Below are 18,649 nucleotides of genomic sequence, written 5' to 3'. Positions count from 1 at the left end.
TATTGTCTGAGTCTGTCATTTATATGGAAATGAATGGAAACTGATGTCTGTCTTTAAAGACAGCAAAAAAGATATATACCTCTTTGTGTTGCTCGGTTTGAAGCGAAGCCTTAAAAAACCTTGAATACAACTTTAATGAAAAAGAAGGGGGGGGGGGATAAAGTGGAGACTGAAAATGAAAAAAGATCCGATCATACCTGAGGAAACTTTATTCCTTATAAAAGCCATACACCCTTTACACTTTACAATAAGAAGGAAACAAAATGAGTATACATACACAAAATGCATGGTAATATCCTATTGTAGAACTGCACTCAAAAAATGTCTGTTAACTGATTCTGTTCTCAATCACAACAGATTGGTGTAAGGTTAAGGAACAAATTTTTTTGACAAAAATTCAAAGAATTATGACTTGTAGATTTCAGACATACGCAAGAATGAATCTTATTCGGTTTATTTTGGCAAAGGGAGTCTAAACGAGGGGGCACAAACAGATAAAACGTTGAGCAGATATGGCTGTCACTGTCACGAAGCCTGGAACGGCTGACGCTGACAAATTACTGTAAAGGAAAAACCTGCTTCAGCTGGAGAAGAGAAGAAATCTCCTCAATCACAGTGTTATATTAGCAAACGTTTCCATCATTTCGTTCCTTTAGTGTCTGTGTTTCTGTGAGTGAGGCAGCTTAAAAACAAAAAAAACAAATGACAGCAACTGCACAGCAGCTGAAAGAGTAGAGGGACTGCAGGATCAGTACCACCTTACGATCTCTGTGTAAATCAAACGTCAACCCAGAAGCCTCTGGCTTTAATTATGGATTGAAATCTCTTTGACATGCCAGTCTTTCATTAGCCCTAAATTGTGTTTTTAATCTCAACTTTATTTAATTTTATAATCTGTACAATATCACAAAAATGCTAGCCAGTTTGCTCTCGGATCAATTTGTCTTTTCATTTCATGCACGTAAATTGAAAGCCTGACCCCAGCCCGAAGATATTAGTTACATGTTTCACATGCATATGTCTGTCTGCAGTACCTATGGTGGCAAACCTAAAAAATCTTGGTAATGATTTAGCTAGTTAGCATGATTAAGTGTCTGTCTTATCTCGAATATCTCAGGATGAGAAAGAAATCAAACAGAGGCATTTTATCCATAAAACATTGCAAATTTGACAAAAGAATGCCTTAAAATGGAAAGTTTGCCTCAGAGAAAGTGGATTCAATTGGTTTTAATTTTACCAATGGCAACAAAGATAGCACATAAATAGTCTGAGTTGGAAAAAAATACAAGTTCCATCTGCTTATTGACATCCCCAAAGCTGCTTTTTAATTACCATGTTTTATTCATTAAAACTTCCTGAAGAAAGACCATCCTTCTTCAATCGTATAAAAGCAGACCGAGATTATAGGACTAATTCAAGATTGACCAAAAAACCAGAAGGGAAAAGCCAATTCCAAGATCTCATACACTTGTAGCCCTTATAAAGACAGATGGGTGGTAAACAACAGCGTAATCAGTTTTTCAGGTGAAACATCAACTGCTGGTCCACCTTTGAGATGTGGCCTCTTCGATGTTGTAATAAATATTATTTTCACATAAATAGATCACATGTTCTGCCATAATGATCTCTAAGGCGAATGTGACAATATGTATGTGTTAATAAACGTATGTGTATGTGTGTGCGTGTGTGTAAGTGTGTGAGTGTGTACGCTCGAACCATGACAAAACCAGCGTTTCTAACAATTTGAACATTAATACGAAGACGAAACCTAGTCGACTCCCAGAGCTCGGAGCTGTCTTTCAATCTCGTCGTCAGAGATGGTGGCTTTGGAGGAGGCAGCAGCACCGGGGACACTTTTTCCTGCAGCTGGAGCTTTCACCATCTGGAATCACACATGGGTAGAAAACCCCATTAGCAGCCACATCAACTTCAAAATACACACGTTCAATCGCAGAGCTGCTACTTGTTTCGAGACCGTCTACGATGTACAGCTGCTTGCTGACACTCAAAAACAAAGAAAAAAAAAAAAAAAACTGTTCAAACTGAGTCACAATTTTGTCAATTAACTGTAAAGTTTACTTTACATAAAAAGTGCAGTTGTTTGGGTTTGTTAAAGATCAATTACTGCATCCTATAAAAGATGCTGAAACAATCTGGTACTCGACACCAAAAGGCATGATTAATTTTATGCCGGTTACTTTTTATTTGCAGAAAAAAACTGAAACTATTCACAGCCTTTGTTAGCTTCCCAGCTGACTACTTACTATCAGTAGACACATAATTATCCCAGTAACAATAGAAGTAACATATGGATGATTATTTTATTATGGTAGATTTTCCAAACTACCGTAGTTTGTGAATCTTGTTATTTTATGAAGCCGTTGGATTACTTTTACTTTTTAAAGAGCATCCTGTGTGTCTCTATCCCTCCCAAAAAAACCCACAAAAACAAAACAAAACAAAAACCCCACCCAAAAAACCCTGAGACAGTCTGATGAGCTTTTTTTTTTTTTTTAAAAACTGCCACTCCTGCTGGGGGCTTTTTTGGGAGATTTGTCGGTTTGTGCATTGTTTTGTGTGAGGTAATAACTCATGCAGCACCCCAGGGGGAGCCAGACACACGGCAGACGGACAGCCTGGCAGTTACAAAGAGGGAAAAAAACAAGGAACAGAGCTAGAAGAGCTGAGGGCTAGCCCCACCATGTGGCAGCTGGAATACATTTTAAAAGCAGAGTAAAAGCCATGTGGACCATTTATTGTTCATCTTGCTAGGGGCTGTGTGCTCCATTAAGTGCATCTACATCTGAAAATGTGCAGTTAAATCTGAGACTAAATGGTAAAATGTTAAGATTGTTTTTCTACTTGGGCATTATGCGCTATTGTGATGTCTATAAAGTTGATGGATGTAGGAGAGATGTGGTTTTTGAATTTCTTACCTTCCCTGAGATCTCAATGCCAATCTCATCCAGAACCTGGTTGACAATGTCCTGAGATTCCTCTTCATCTCCAGATTCTTCAAAGATCTCATCCAAAGTGTCATTGACTGAACAGATAGTGAGACAGGAAGGAAGAAGATAAGGACAGAAAAGTCAGTCAAATTGATTTCCAGTCACAAGTTTGGACTTTAGAGCAAGACGGCTGCTGCATACAAAAAAAACAAAAACAAGCGTCAGTGTTTCTTCTGAAAAACATCCCACAAACATATTTTGCCTTTGCTGCATATTTTGCAGCACACATCACTTCTCACACTATTCCCATATATCTTCCCAAACTTGTTTTGCCAAGTGCATTGTGTTCTTACTCATATCCTCTGTCATGCCCATCTTCATGTTCTCCTTCTGGAAGTCCTGCATGGTTTTCAGTGTCTTCTGTGGATCCATCTTTTTATTCACTGCTTGCATTGTCTGCAAACATTTAAGGAACGTATGAGAATCTATCTTTTTAGGTGCTACTGCCAAGAAATAACACTCTTCACGATGTAGAAACCTCTAATTATGCTCAACATGATAGCATGAACTTTAGTTGCACAAACTATTCGAGATAATTTACCTTTTAAACTTTAGACATTTCACAAAATATTCGATCCTCAACCTCAAGTAAATTTGCTTTGCTATCATTTATCATCACAGAATTATGCGAGTCCTAAAGACAGACCAACTTCCTGTGAAAGATCAGCACAAACATGGCCTACTTTCAGACCTGAGTCTGACACAATACCTGATACATCAACGTCTCAACTGACAAGCTTCTCAAAATCATGCAAATCTAAAGCTCAGGAGAAAGGTGATGGAGAATGCATCACTTTCTACTGAAGACACATCAAAGCTGCAACTTTCCTGTGTGCGTCTGTGTCTAAACAAAATGTGTATCTGACAGAATATAATTAACACATTCTTTGTGACATAGCCACAGCCTCGCGTAAACTTGAACACACGCCATTAATTTAAAGCCTAATTATATTTGACCTGTCTATGTTTGCTCAGTGTGACTCTGTACAGTACATCGCTCCTGGCCAATTAGTACCTCTCATACTTCATTAACAACAGTGCTACAAGGCTCGGGTTTTAAACATGAACAGACCCCACATTAATACTTTAATTGCCACACTAGAATATTAATGTGTGTACACACTGAACTTAGCTTGTGTGGAAAACAAATTTAACTTTTCCATTAGATAGCAACACCTTGTTCATACAGACTGTCTAACGGCAATGGCACAAAGTATGTTGAAGTAGGGACTTGTTCACTTTGTATATGCTGCACTGTATCCATATTTCTAATTCAAAATGAGCTGTACTGATTGACAGGGTTTAGCATTTTACCTTGGCTGAGGTAGACATGGCACCGGCCATCTTCATTTGGGAGTTCATGAGCTTTGTCTGCGTAGACATGGAGGTGACCTTGGAGCTGACAGCGTACGTCCGGGTCTTCTGCTTCCTCAGCTGAACTAATTGCTTGGCGAGAATCTTACAAGCCTCCCTGTTACCGCTCTTTGCCATTTTCTTGATCTCTGCTTCCTGGAGAAGGAAAGAAGAATACGATATGACTCCTCACCTCTGTCTTTTTTTTTTTGGCATTATGAGTGTGTGTATGCATGGTCAATGTGCAAATTTACCAAGCGTGAGTATAGACATAACATAAAAGAAAATTCTAAGAACTGGCAGAAAACAGGGAATCAAAAATTCTCATTAAGATATACTGTCCACATCTGGAACTAATTGATTGAGGCTGCTGAAATGCACCATTGTCTCCTGGTTATCTGCCTAATATTGTAAATAAGCATTATATTTAGAGCTGATGTGCTTGTGTTTGCCCATATAAATTGAGTAAAATTGAGTGTTCAGGGATGGCCTTTCTAAAACAACATGCTGCAGATTAGCTGAAGCCAGGAAACTACTTTGTTTTGAGAAATGTCAATTAATGCCACTGATTTCCCGACACCTTCAACACCACAGCCAGCCCGAGGTTCAGGAAAATGAAAATACGGGGAAGACGGAGCTTTTAGGCACCTGCAATTTCTCTCAGAAGCTTTTATTTTTAATATAGAACACATTGATAATACACTAAATAAAACATTTTATTGGACTTTAGGGATACTCTTCATATTAAAAATATATATTTATGCATAAAACAAATACATCCACCGAGTCCCAGAGAAACCATTGTGTTTGTAAACACAAATTTGTAAACACAATCATCCAGATCAGTTGTTACTCATATACACTTTTAGCTTCAGTACACAGCCAAAAATACTCAGAGCCCCACAGGGATCCTGTGTGTGGGCACGATTCCCGAGAGACAACGGAGAAGCTCCAGGTTACGATGAGCCAGCCAATATGTCTTTTAGTTATCGTACATGTGCTGAAAGCATTCTCTTCAGGAAATTACAATCAATTATTAATGTTTGATAAAGCTAAAGGCTTTCCTCGCTCAGCTGTATGCATCTGTGCCTTTCTCTAATGCAGACACACATTCAGCAGGTCATTTGAGTTCAACCTGTATCTCCCTGCTTGTAAACAATTCAAATAATGCCATGGGGGAAAAGAGCAGACCTAGTTCAAAAAAAAGGCAATAATATTGTCAGCTGCAGTGTTATCTGAAAGAAAAAAGAAAGACTAAGAATGCATTAACGGGGGAAAGAGAGACGAGTACGACGAACTGATGCTGACGGGAAGCTTATAATGTCTTATTTACTGGCCTGTCAGGGTAGGGTGGAGGAAGTGGGGCTGTGATGGATAGATAGTGCAGGAACAACTGTGAGGCTGTTGGGCTTTGCATGCTAGCAAATGGGAACCTTAATGCATTAACAAGGCCCAGTGCTGAAGATTTTTCTGAACAACAGATGCACAGTGTGCTGCTAAAGGAGCCTCAATCCAGCTGTTAGTAACATTTCAGGCGGCCAAATGCTGTGCAGCACAAATATTTTAAAAATAAAAAAAGATTCTATCGTGCTAAAAAATGCAGATATAGGTCATTTCCATTTTTTTGTCTTAATCTTTTATTCAGAATCTGCAACAAAGCTTTTAAAACGAGACTAATTAACGGAAGACATTAGAATAAGAATGTTCGTTCCCCAGGGAGGTAATTATGTCCTGTATGATATTTACTTAACACAACTGAGGAGAGGACACAGTCAGCTTCTTTCATCTTCTAGATTATGTGCGACGATGAATGTAGCCTAATTGTTTAACTCTGTGAGAGTGTATGAGAGATAGGCTCACTTGCCTGAGGCAGAGCCACCTCACCAAATCGCTTGTCTATTCATTTAACCCCATTAGCCAATCAGGCACAATCATAGATTGTAGAAAGACAATCTAATATGCATCTGGGGCTGGGATTGTGTCGGTTGGGGAATCAGAGGGTCCTAAAAGGGCTTTGATGCAATATGTAGAAATCTACAAAAAAAAAGAAATGCTATGAATGCACATAGTTTTGTTCCTCATAGCTTTTATATTTAATTGTCTGCATGCTTCCTACCAGTTGTTTTTCTTGTTTCTCCAGCGCTGTTCTGTCTCTGGTGATCTGCCTCTGTGTGCCGCGCAGCTCCTTATTCTGCTCCTTGATTATATCTTCAGAAAAGAATTAGAAAGGTTTAAGAGAGCGAGAATTTTGGTGATGGTACAACACCCCACAATCCTTTGACTTACAAAATGAAAAGAAAAAAAATGTCTGATAAGTTGGATGAAACATATACAGTATATAGTGTTTTTCTACTCTTATTAAGCACTCATTTTATGCCTTTTCTATGCAATTAGGTGCTTTTTACTCATAACCTACACACTTTTGATGCACTCGTAGCAATTCGGGGTTTAGTATCTTGCCCTAAGGATGCAAGATATGCAAACTAGAGCAGCTGTGGCTCAAACCACTGAACTTCCAATGTAAACGTACCCTCTCTGACTGACTATCAATATGTGTGATTTTACAACGATCTTTGTTCAACAAAAAATTTAAGACAAACATATTTTCTTTCTAAAAGAAAATCTATTTATATTCACCTATGCCCTCAGTATGTGTCATGTGTGGTATCTTTTTTGTCTTTCTGTTCAACATCAACGCTGTTGGAACATTAGAAAGGATGGTTCCCGAGCAGCTGCCAAATATTGGAAGAAATCTCAAACATCCAGCCACTGCCTCAATAGTAATCATGTTTGACCCTGCGCCCAGATGCACGTGAAATATCTCAGAGCAGTAACACACTGAGAGCATGCTGACACTGCCAACTGTGGAAATGCTTGGACAGCTCATGCCAATACAGTGTCAGCTCTATACCACCCACACAAACACAAAGTGGCATCATGTGACATAATTTATGACTATGAAGTCAGGCAGTAATCTGTGTGACTGAGGGATGACCCAGTTAATCAGTGTAACAATAACCTTACTTCAAGACTTAAATATAGTTTTGAGATTTATCCATTCCATTTTTCTGTTATTAAAACGCAGGAAGCTTTTAGTAATTCTAAAACTAAATAAATCCTTAAGAACAGAAAAGGTGAGAATCAAGAATAAATAGAGTAATGAATAAATGAATCAAAGAATTCTCATTCAGTCTTATTCATATAGCTCAAAATTACAAACTTGCCTCAAAGGGCTTTGAACTGGTTTCTATTTTTAGAGTTCAAGCCTCAATGAGGCTTCAATGAGGAAAAACTAAAAGAAAAACAAAAAAAGAAAAACTCTGAAAAAACAGAAAAGGGTGGATCCCTCATCCAGGAAAGACAGATGTGCACTGGATTCATTTATTCATTAAATAAATGAATGAATGAAAGAATTATAAAAAAAAAAAACTCAACAACAAAAAAGAAGAAAACTTCTAAATAGCTAACTCCGGTCTATATTCATGAGCTACTATATAATAGGAAATGTCCTACTTTGGGAAGAAAAAAAAAAAACATTGACCACTTTCAGAAAAAAAAACAAAAAAACCCAAAAACCTTATTCTTGCTGAAAAGTTCAACACCCACAAACTTGATCGAGATACGTCAATATGCTGGACCACTTAAGAGAACGATGCTTGTATACGTATAAGGTGACGTGCCGCCAACGTCTCAAAGAGGGAGGGATATCGTCCTACAAATATGGGTGATCAACCCACCCCCCCTTTACTAAATTTGCCAAATAACCAGAAACTACGACCCACATCCAAAACCAGGGCATCAACGAGAAACCTGTGTCCAGAGCGCAAAAGATGTCAAACAAAAAGAAAAGAAAGAAATGTACTGGATGGGGGACGGCTGAGAAGACCTGACAGCGCCTTGAAATGGAGTGGAGGCAGGAGAGCACTGTGAGTACAGTATGCAGATGATCGGTATGGGTGAAACTAGAATGACAACAATGGGAGGAGTAAACAGGGAGTGCTCTGAAAAGATTTGCCTTAACCAGTAGAGTCTATTTTTAAACCCAAAAATACAAAGTTGATAATTTTTTCTTTGTAATTCTCCACAAGAATAAGTTTCAGGTCCAAAGAGCTGAGGCACGGTCCGCCTTTTCTCTTGAAATCCAGCCCTAGGAGTTAATATAATTAGTATCCGAGAGTGAATAATTGATTCATTAATTTTGATGTAAGTTTGACTGATTTTCCATTCTGACCTTCTGAGGTGGTTACCTAGCCTGGGGGGGAAATACTCACTTTTTTAGACTGAAAGGCTATTCAGAATTTTGACATTTTTTGTAACTGAATATAGCCCACTTTAAATGACTTAACTTCATATGATAACAGCTTCACTTTCCATTGCACAATTTTATTGCACTCTTTGTCACAAAACTGACGTCATTTTAGTCACAGCACAATGAGGCATTAGTTTCAGTCTGTGTGTAGGATACAAACTGACAGTAAGTTAACCAAATTAAAGTTTATAGGCGTATTTACGACACACGCAAAGTAATCATACAGGGAAAAATATCATGTACACTTAATGACAACTAAGGCTTATGTTTGCCGTTTCTAAGTCATTGGAAACCATGGTGTAACGGAGTGTATACACAGACCTTTACACAGCCTGTAACTCTAACGATTACAGGTGAAGTTCAAAGGAAAGAAACCAAGAGGATACTTGTAACAATTAACACCGCATTTTTTTCTTTAAAGGTTACATTGTAAAACAGCTACATATATACATTAAGTTCAGCAGCGCGTCGAGGGCAGCAGTGTGACTCAGCTCGACTCAGAACAGGTAAAACAAGTTAAATTGGGACGTCTCATCTAACACGGGAACAACAGAACAAGCTGTACGACCAACCGGGCTAAAAACAAGTTAGCTAGCTTTTCACCCTGAGCAAACTTACCGTCGACAGTCTTCTTCTTGAACAGGGAAGCCATGTTGCTGCTGTGTATCAAACCTAATTACAAAATATAAATCCTGTACTAATGTGTTGTGTGATGCCTGTTGTTAACGCCGCCGTTTATCCGTCAGACCGAGACGGTGGATGTTTGGCAGCCTCTGTTTCCTGGTTGATTTTCTGTTGTCGAAGTTCCTCCCTCAGCTGACATGACTCAAAGGCTCCACGTGACGTCACGGCGGGACTCTCGCGTTGCATTCACTTGTGCTCCGTAAAATAGCCTTTCGTAAACTTGAATAAAAACTAGTAAATTAAAATTGAGTCTGGAACTCAAATATTAGAAATATGGGCGCTTCGGTGTAGTAGGAATAGTATCGCGGGTGTGCACAGCAGGTCCATTACTGTCGGACTCTCACTGCCTCTGCACTGTCAGCTTTAAAAAATTCCACACTGTTTTTGTTGCATAAACGTCTCTAGTTGTAGGATTTTAAACACAGTGAATGCTGTGTTTTATCCTAGCCTTCAATCTGTCCTATTAAAACTAAAAAATGGTGAGTAAAGTTTAAATAAAATGACATTTATTTTTGTGCAATGATAAGCCTAAGCTAGCAAATCAGGGGACTGCATCCTCGAATGCAGGGGTTTTACTTTTTATCTGATTTGATTTTTTGCACTTCCTTTCATGCTTTTCAGTTATACATATAAACAAAATATAAACTACTCAAAAAACCAAAACATACAAATGTGTAAACTACTACAGGGAAACAATCCTCAGAGTTGATTTCTGTCTATAACATCAACCCCACTGCTTAAAACACTGCGTCATAAATTCTGTTCTCAATTTCATTCCTCTCCTCTTTATCCCCAGAAGACTGGTATCGCATACTCTCCTGTTTGTATTCATATATTCATATTGTCTTATATCATATTAATGTTGAGACCAACTTTATGTAGGGTGGCGGGACTCTTGAACCATAACCAACTCAATTTTGTTCATAGTGTCAGTACATAGGAGGGCAGCGATACGGAGTGGAGGAGAAGACATAAGGTGGGAGGGGGTCTCATCCCAGAAATAGCAAGGGATGCCAAATGATGGCTGGAGCAGAGGAGAGACCGGTGACTTTGAGGAAAAGAAGAGGAGGATGGGTAACCCTTAGCTCTTTTTTTTTTTAATCTCAGCGGAGGTGTGGATGTGTATCTGTGCATGTGCACAGTTGCCTGTGTGCATCGGCATGTGGTCCTGAGGCGTTGTTCTTGTTAGGTTATTAGGGAAGATGTTTGGCGCTAATCAGCAGAGGACTACAGGGACCCCACTAAACGGCCTCATCATCAGAGGGCCCCAGTGGTGATAAATCTAGCTCCAAGCACCCAGAGGGCCGACTTTTACTGTCTCCAGCTTTGTAGGTACAAACGAGTTGAATGCACCATAACTCAATATTTAGGGATCAAATTTGCAATTTTTTTCTACTTCTGATGTTGCTGTTTTGGCAATTCATTTCAAGTTAATTGTAACTAATTACCATCACTGTAATTAGTTACAATAAACGTGAAATCAAGCTTATTGTGATAAGACTGGATTGCATAGAAATATGGCTTAATATAGCTGCAAAGCAAAGATTTTCAGTACTAATAATTTAAAATCACACTAAATTAACAAAAAAAAGTCTAAAGATTTCTGTCCACAAGTAGTTCATGCTTGTGCAACATATTCTACATACAGAAGTGCATTTAATTATGATTTAAAATAGAATTAAGCATGAAAAAAGTGTGGGGAAAAAGGCCTCTCTCTTCTTTTTCATTTTCAGTGGTTTCCTGCACCACTTTCTCCCCTACATTTTCATTTATCTGTCTATCCCATTCCCTTCCTTCACTGTGTGATGTAGCCCAGGGCGAGCAGAAGTGTAATGTTAAGGCACTAACTACGGAGTGTATGGACACACACACAGCAGAGAGAGACGTTCATGTGTGAAATGAGATCTCAGCACAATCAGTGGGAGTCGCAGCCATAAAGCACATCAAGCTTTACAGCTTTAAGGTAGCAACACGGAAAAAATTGCACAAATCCCTTCATGGGGTGATTGTGAAGCTGTTGCAGTCTAGTAACAACTGTGTGTCGGGTTTTTTTTATGTCTTCTCTTCACAGATAAACCCAAGAAGTCATGAAGCCAAGCGTGCCTCAACAAACCCCAAATGTTGCCGCGATTCAATCGACCTTTTTAGTCTTGCAGCCTGTGATTTAGCCACACGTTACAAAATCTTTAAACAGTTATTAATTTCAACTTTATTTTAGCTTAGAAAAATTACACAGTTACTTATTAGTAATCATAGTCATGAGCCTTATATCCTGCACAACAAGGCAGATAGTTCTGGCTCAGGAATATCTCATTTTTACAATAGAGCACTATAATCTATCAAATACACCAGCAGAACAATGATTTTTTTTAATGCTGTATCATTTGCAATAGATTGTCACCAAATCTCCCACAGGACTCCAGAATCTATGCATCTCATTCTCCTATTTGCCAAGCATAAATCTTGAATCACTGTAGGATATAAGACGTGATTATACTCTGTATTCTTCTATAAACCCCTGACATCTAACTACAAGCTGAAATATGTTTGTATGCAAATAAAGAAAGTCAAGGGGCTATGATGGGTGAGGTGGGATTTCCACAGCTCTTCTTCACTCTGTTGGATGGATCAGTGATACCCAGATGGATGGAGAGAACGACCGACAGAGAAAGAGAGAAAAGGGCACAGACACAGGAGGAGAATGCGTGGCAAAATCAAGGGATTAGCACAGCAGGTGATCAGTGATGATGTTTGAACTGCCATTCCGAAACATTTTATCTTAAACCCCTAAAACAAAAGTGTACAAATCTGGGTCAAATCTCAATACATACAACAAATACACACATATATGTATAAATATGTGTCTTTAAGCTGCACACGAACAATTTCTCTCTAAAAAACTAATAAATAAATAACGACATCATTCATGCAACCCAAGCTTCAGATACACTATGCACAGAGGATTTTATTTTTTAAAGAACCTTCTTAGGGAAATAGGAATGCAATTGAAGCTGTATCCTTTGGTCATAGAAACACTGATTAGCATCGCCACTTGAGTAGAGTGTGGAACCACCACTGGTACAAAAAAAAAAAATCAGATTTTATCAATCAGCAACTTGAAAAATGAAGATAACAATGAGGTTTAAAAAAAAAAAGAAAACTGTTCCTCTAATGTCCACTTGAGGCTATATGGTCCCATTTTAAAATACCAGACTTTATAAATAAACATGTTTATCCTGTGATACATAAATGGTTTTGGCTGTCTTTTTCTCACAACTTTACAGGCAGAGATTTTTCAATAACTCACCCTGTTATAATAAGGGTTAAAGTTGCATTGGGCAAGGTAACTTTCTGTAATGTGTGTATCGACAAGGCCACAAGTTGATGACATACCCTAAGCTAATTTCATTCACTGAACTAGATATTGCGTCTTTAGCGTTGGTTGTTTGTGAAGCATTTTTATCAATTATCTTACAAAAAAATATGGCTTACTTTGTAAATTGTACCAGAAGGCTGCCCAGATGTGGGGAGTGAGTTTCTGTATGCATTTGTATGCTAACACTGGATGCACACTGATAGTCACGCTTACTAAAACTGCCTCATAACTTTCTAATTGAAATTTTATAGTTCTAGCTCAATAAAAACAAAGGTACCAACGTTAATGCTAAATTCAGGGTTTTAAGATGGGAGTTAACAAATGAACGGAGGATATCATAAATGTGTAGACCTTTTCTTGGGTTTGAGTTTGGATGTGAGTGTGCAGACAAAAGATCTTCCATAACCCTTCATAAAATAAAGTGTTGTTCATTTTCTGTAGTTTTTCTACCCATTAAAATTAAAAGAAAATTTATAGACAGTAAGTTTAAAGGTGCTTCTATAGGCTTATTTCATCACCGTGAGAGCCACACTAGATGTCTAGAAGTTTCATGTTTCCAGTCTTTATGCTGTACTCAGCAAGACTGCAGGTTCGAGTTGAGCACATGTAAGAGAGGCATTGATTTTCTTATCTAACTCTGCAAGAACACAAATGAATGCTAAAGTTAAAACTGTCAAACTCTTCAAAGTAAGCGTTCCAGATGACACACTTTAAAGACAAAGTTTTAAGATAAGTATTTAATAAGATATTTCCATCCAGTTCCCAAAAAAAGTGCGAAGCCGGCAAGGGACTAAGAACATATGGAAGACAGCAGGTGACTGAGAGAGTGCGAGACGGAGTGATGATAGGAAGGAGTTGAACAGGGTGGTAACAGCAGGGGAGGCAGAGGGCAGGGGAGTTTGGAATGGTCTAATAAATCGAGTGAGTGACTCCACTCGTTTTTGCCTGTGGGACAAATCTAGTCGCGCTCACCAGCGCATCGTAGCATCAGGGAATTCTGGGTAATGAGAGATTATTTTCCCCTGTAGTGTGTGCTCATCATCATTGCCTGCCCCGACCTCCCGAGCCTCCCAGGAAGCACGCCTACACATACGCACACATACACCACAGCATACAAGCTGGAAGAAACAACACTAAGATGCAGGTGTGGAGCTGCATGATGTACATGATTTATGATGTATAAAAATCAATGAAAGGGATACATGCATATACAGACAGACAGACACACACACACACACACACACACACACACACACACACACACACACGAAGACATCTCACAGGCTGCTGGTTTTGTGAGTAAGGTCAAACAGTGAGGTGTTATTGTTTAAATCTGCTGCTGGCACCAATTTTAGATGTCACACTTAGTGAAACACACACATACACACAATTCAGTCAAACCCTCTTTTATCCACAGGTCCTTTTTGCCTGGGGATGCCAATCTGTCTGAGGGTATGCTCTACATGCATCAAACCAGAACCATCTTTTGCCCTTCCTCTCTTTTTCTCTCTGTCTTTCTCGTCTGTCTCTCCAGTCCACGGGCCTTCTTGCCTTAGGGCCAAGCTGTGACCACAAGAAGTGGGCTGGTGGTCCCAGCAGGAGCTCAGGCTCAGACACACCATTAGCATTACAGCTGGAAGGGCAATGGAGGACAAGTCCTTCACTCTGCAAAAGGAGGGAGGAAATTTGTAAAGTTAAGCAAAGGAGGCATCAGACAAAATGAGAGAGTTTATGGAACAGATAGCTGAGAAAGGTGTTGTATGTATTGATGCAGTTCACATGTATTTGCATCTTGGGGATGGGTTTGATTTTTGTCCCCGTATCTTACAACCCTTTTGTGTGTTTCATTAAAGATTAAAAAGGAGACATATTTAGCTGATATGCGCAAAACTGTTTTTTTCAGGGTGACAGCACAGTAAAAGAGGTTTCTCTTCCCTTGTGTTTTTTATTTTTATGGAGAGCATTTTGTTACTGTCAAATATAATATGAATGTCTTCTGTGTAATTCCCCATGTAATTTGTTAAACTAGGAAACAAAATTTAGCTTTGAAAGGTACTAGTGCAAAAATAGTGTTATTTAAACACTTTTCTTAACCTTAAGTGCTTAATTTCACACATATCTACTGTAGAGTCCAAATATTATACATAAACAATGTTATATTACTACCCTGCTTTCCAATTTGGTGTGGATTCTCTCATTCAGCTTTGAAATCCTTGTCCATTTAGCTTGAAAGGAACATATTTCCCAGCGTGATCCTCTAAAGGAGAGCCACATCTCTCATGTGTATTGCCCTCCATCCACCTGACCCTGCTTTTGAGTCTCTGTCATCTCATTAACTTCTGCAGGGATGCCTGGGCAGTTCCCATTATCTTCATACATGCAGAATATGAGCTAAAACTTGAGGATTGGGCAATTATCTGCTTTTTAAGCAAGGTCAGCATGCTTACTGCGAACCTAAAATCCACTGGTCACTTTGTAACAGACAAACTATTTGTGGACACTCTCACTCTAGCAAGCACAGTGGAGGAAGTGCTTTTCTTTGTCTAGACTTTGCAATTAAAAAGTCTCATTTCCATTTATAAAATGTGCAAAAATGGCAAGAACAATGGAAATAGATAATGAAGAAGCACAAGTGTGGGCTTTTAGAAGAAAAAACAGTTCTAACAGTTTCTTTTTCTTTGGATTAACATGTAAATTACATTTCCATTAACTCACAAATGAATGGCTGCTCCTCATTAGCAGGGCACTACAGTGCAAATGATTCCACTGTGTTGCTTTGTGTCTCACTTAAACTGAATTATGCATCTATGTTCACAATCTCACGTTAAATGAGAGGAAAATATGTGTCCAAGTACAGTAAGTAGTTACTTTTTAAGTCTGAAAATGGCTAATAATGAACAGGAATCCACTCATATACATGTGCTTGGAGAAGCACTAATGGATCTTTAATTAGACTTAGTCTCCACTCCTCCCCCACCTCTTACACGCACTCTATGAAGAGTGGTTTACAGCATTTTACAGCATTACTACAGCAACATAGAGTGCAATATCCACCTTGAGTATACAGGCACATACACATACCATATAGCATGTTTTTAACTAAAGAATTCCTACATCTACCACCAAACTAAATATCCTGTTAAAATCACATCAAATGTGTAAAAGAAGAAGTGTGTGATGGAAGAAATTTAACAGATGCAATTTAGGTTTCTTGGCCTTAGATGGACAATTGAGCTTCTCTTGATGTTTTTTGTGGAAAAGGAAAGAGAGGTGCAATAAAGCCTATTGCTCATCTTCATCTAAAATGAAGTGAGCAGTTATTAGCTATTATAATAACACAACATGGCTGAATATGAACTGTGTGGTTAGCATGCCTGCTCTATTTTATTTTTTCATTTATTTTAACTGCTTGTCCAACTAAGGTCACAACTCGATGGAGCCAGCCCATTTGAATGACGGGCGTGTTACACCTTCAACTGGTTAGAGATGGAGCAGGAGTTTATCCATCTCCATCATAATAGTCAGCGGATAATGCTTGCAATTGTACAAGTAGTTCTTTTAGTAATTAAATTAGATATATGACAATGAGATGCTATGGTGATGTGATCTATTTAATTTAGTCATATTTACACAGGTTTACCACTAAGAATAAAAAATTAAATTATAATATTAACAAACTTTTACACTGTAAAAAAAATATGAACCTCAGGTCAAGTGCATCTTGAGGATATTTGTTCTAAAAGAGAATTTACACTCTAAAGAACCAGCATTTATTTGCAGCCTGCAGGTTATTTGCATTTATTACAGTCAATGTTATCACCTCATCAGCTTCATCATCATCATCGCTCTATAAAGTCATCTATATGTCCAGCTTAGGCAGGTGTGTGTTTCCATAGAATCTCTGGGGGAAAAGAAGGATGGCAACCTCACTTCAAAACTCATGATGTTGCAGTCTGCTTAATGTGACATATCATCAGCAGCACTCAGCATTATGTCACACCTGCTTCATAAGGCTCACGGGGTGAAGCTAACAAAAAAGCCAAACCATTTGGTAAAATCCTGCAAAAGTAGACTGGTGCAAAATCTTGTTCTAAAATCACTTCTAAAAATGCTTTTCATATTGTGGGGGCCTTAATAATTATGTGTCAGACTCTAATGTAGGACATTACACTTGTGACTTCTTTTTTCTTTTGGTTTCTTGGGATGTACCCCCTCAAACCCTGTTCATGTTTCTCTGACGGTGAAGTTTTAATAGGGATGTGGAATGTCTTTAGATCTAAAGCACTGGAGGTTCCGCTCATTTTTTCTTTTTTCTTTTTTTTTGAGTAAAAAGCAAACAGTTATCCAATTTCACTTTAATTTCTATCCCTTCCCCTCTCCTCCCTCAATTTCCCCCTCTAAAACAGCCACTAATAATCATCTCTGTGCCTCATTAAGGAGCAGAGCAGCGGAGGCACGGGCTTCTCCAGATGTTTGGCAGAAAGCCCCTGAGGTTCACTGCCTGTGTCAGAGAGCTTGTGTGTATGTGTCTGTTGTAATATGCTCTGAACTGTGCAGCATGTGTGCATGAATGTGTATGGAATACCATCATAAAGTTTGAATACTTGCACTGTCTCCCGGCATCTGCGTGTTCCACTGCCCCACTTCCAAAGCCAGTCTGTGAGTTTTCCTATACAACACTAGCTGGAGATATGGATAAACTCTGCCATCTCTGCACAATTGTATAATCAGTCTTTGGCTGCTAGTGTTGTCACACTGAGTAATGTGTCAAACTGTCCCAGTTACCGATCACTATCTTTGTTGTATTGAATAAGACTGAGCGATATTGTTTTATCCACTGTATAACTGATTAGATAATTGTCGTTTCGGTGGTTCTAATTAAATGTTATTAATTCAGGGGACGGAAATTAGTATATACACATTTGGCAATTAAGTTATTAGAACTTAATTAAGATATTCATTTAAAAAAAAAGCTCAAAATATCCTCCCCATGATAATTTGGCTTTCCACCCTTTGCCAATGTCTGTGAAGGTTCTCAGTCATCCAGGTCATCGTAGTCAAAGGAGCTGTGGGTCACCCGAAACCCTGGCTGATTGGGACCCACATCCATTTTCACACCTTGGTTCAGGTGATTAGAGGATCATCAGGGGGTCCTTTTGTCCCTCTTTGGGGGAATACTCCCACTGGGTTTAAATCTGGGACTCTCCGCCATTTGACCTTAGAACTGAAGAAGCCACTCGGATGAGAGGTGAAACGTCTTCAAGCAACTTAAAGAAGTCCAGACGCTTTCCTTTGCAAGCTCCTTTGACTACCCTTTGGCAATGTTAATAAAAAGTGGAGTTGTTCAGAAATAATATAAAGTCCTGAAAATGTTCCTGTATATTGTATTGTTTTTCTCAACAGCTCTGCCCCACTTTAGCACCTTCTGCTTATGAGGGAATAAGTCACACTCTCATTGTGACATCAAAGTGAATGAAAAATGAGTGAAAATAATGACACTTACTCTCTTGCCACAGTCCCCGAAGTGCCATCATATCTGGTAACAACATGCAGTGAGGCAGGATGAGAAAAATTAATAATAAATCTTCCTGTTGTGTTTCTCAGACATTCGTTTTTCATGCGCTCATGTTTGTGGGTGGGAGAGTTGCACACTGATTAAAGGTGTGCATAAAGTGAGAAAGATGAATGGTACATGCATTTGTTATTATGCACTTTCAAAGGGATATTTGGGCTAAACACGTGCTTTCTTTACATGAAACATATATATTCTGTGTAAAAAGGTTAAGTATGAAGAAGCCTATGATATCCTTGAGTTAGCCAAAATGGATCAGGCAATTGATTATATAATGTTGTGAAACAGTATTTGCACCCTTCCTGATTTATTAGTTTGTTGCATATTTGTCAGACTTACATGTTTTA

The 18,649-nt window shown here is 38.7% G+C and overlaps 1 protein-coding gene across 1 annotated transcript; it reads right to left on the bottom strand.

Moving 5' to 3' along the window:
- Positions 1–191: 191 nt before the first annotated feature.
- chmp2ba (charged multivesicular body protein 2Ba) lies at positions 192–9,477 on the bottom strand. Its single transcript, XM_085434320.1, has 6 exons — positions 9,289–9,477; positions 6,478–6,569; positions 4,323–4,517; positions 3,302–3,404; positions 2,937–3,043; positions 192–1,882 (listed from the first exon to the last, which is right to left on the bottom strand). Exons 1-6 carry the CDS (start codon positions 9,320–9,322, stop codon positions 1,769–1,771), a joined length of 645 nt encoding a protein of 214 aa, XP_085290446.1. The 5' UTR covers positions 9,323–9,477; the 3' UTR covers positions 192–1,768.
- Positions 9,478–18,649: the final 9,172 nt, after the last annotated feature.

This window comes from Copadichromis virginalis, linkage group LG16, assembly GCF_057382275.1.
Source record: "Copadichromis virginalis isolate Kocher_CV1m ecotype Utaka linkage group LG16, C_Virginalis_male_GT1.1, whole genome shotgun sequence".
Classification (NCBI taxonomy): Eukaryota; Metazoa; Chordata; class Actinopteri; order Cichliformes; family Cichlidae; genus Copadichromis; species Copadichromis virginalis.
The sequence above is the reverse complement of the archived record's forward strand: the minus strand, read 5'-3'. Positions and strand labels throughout refer to the sequence as shown.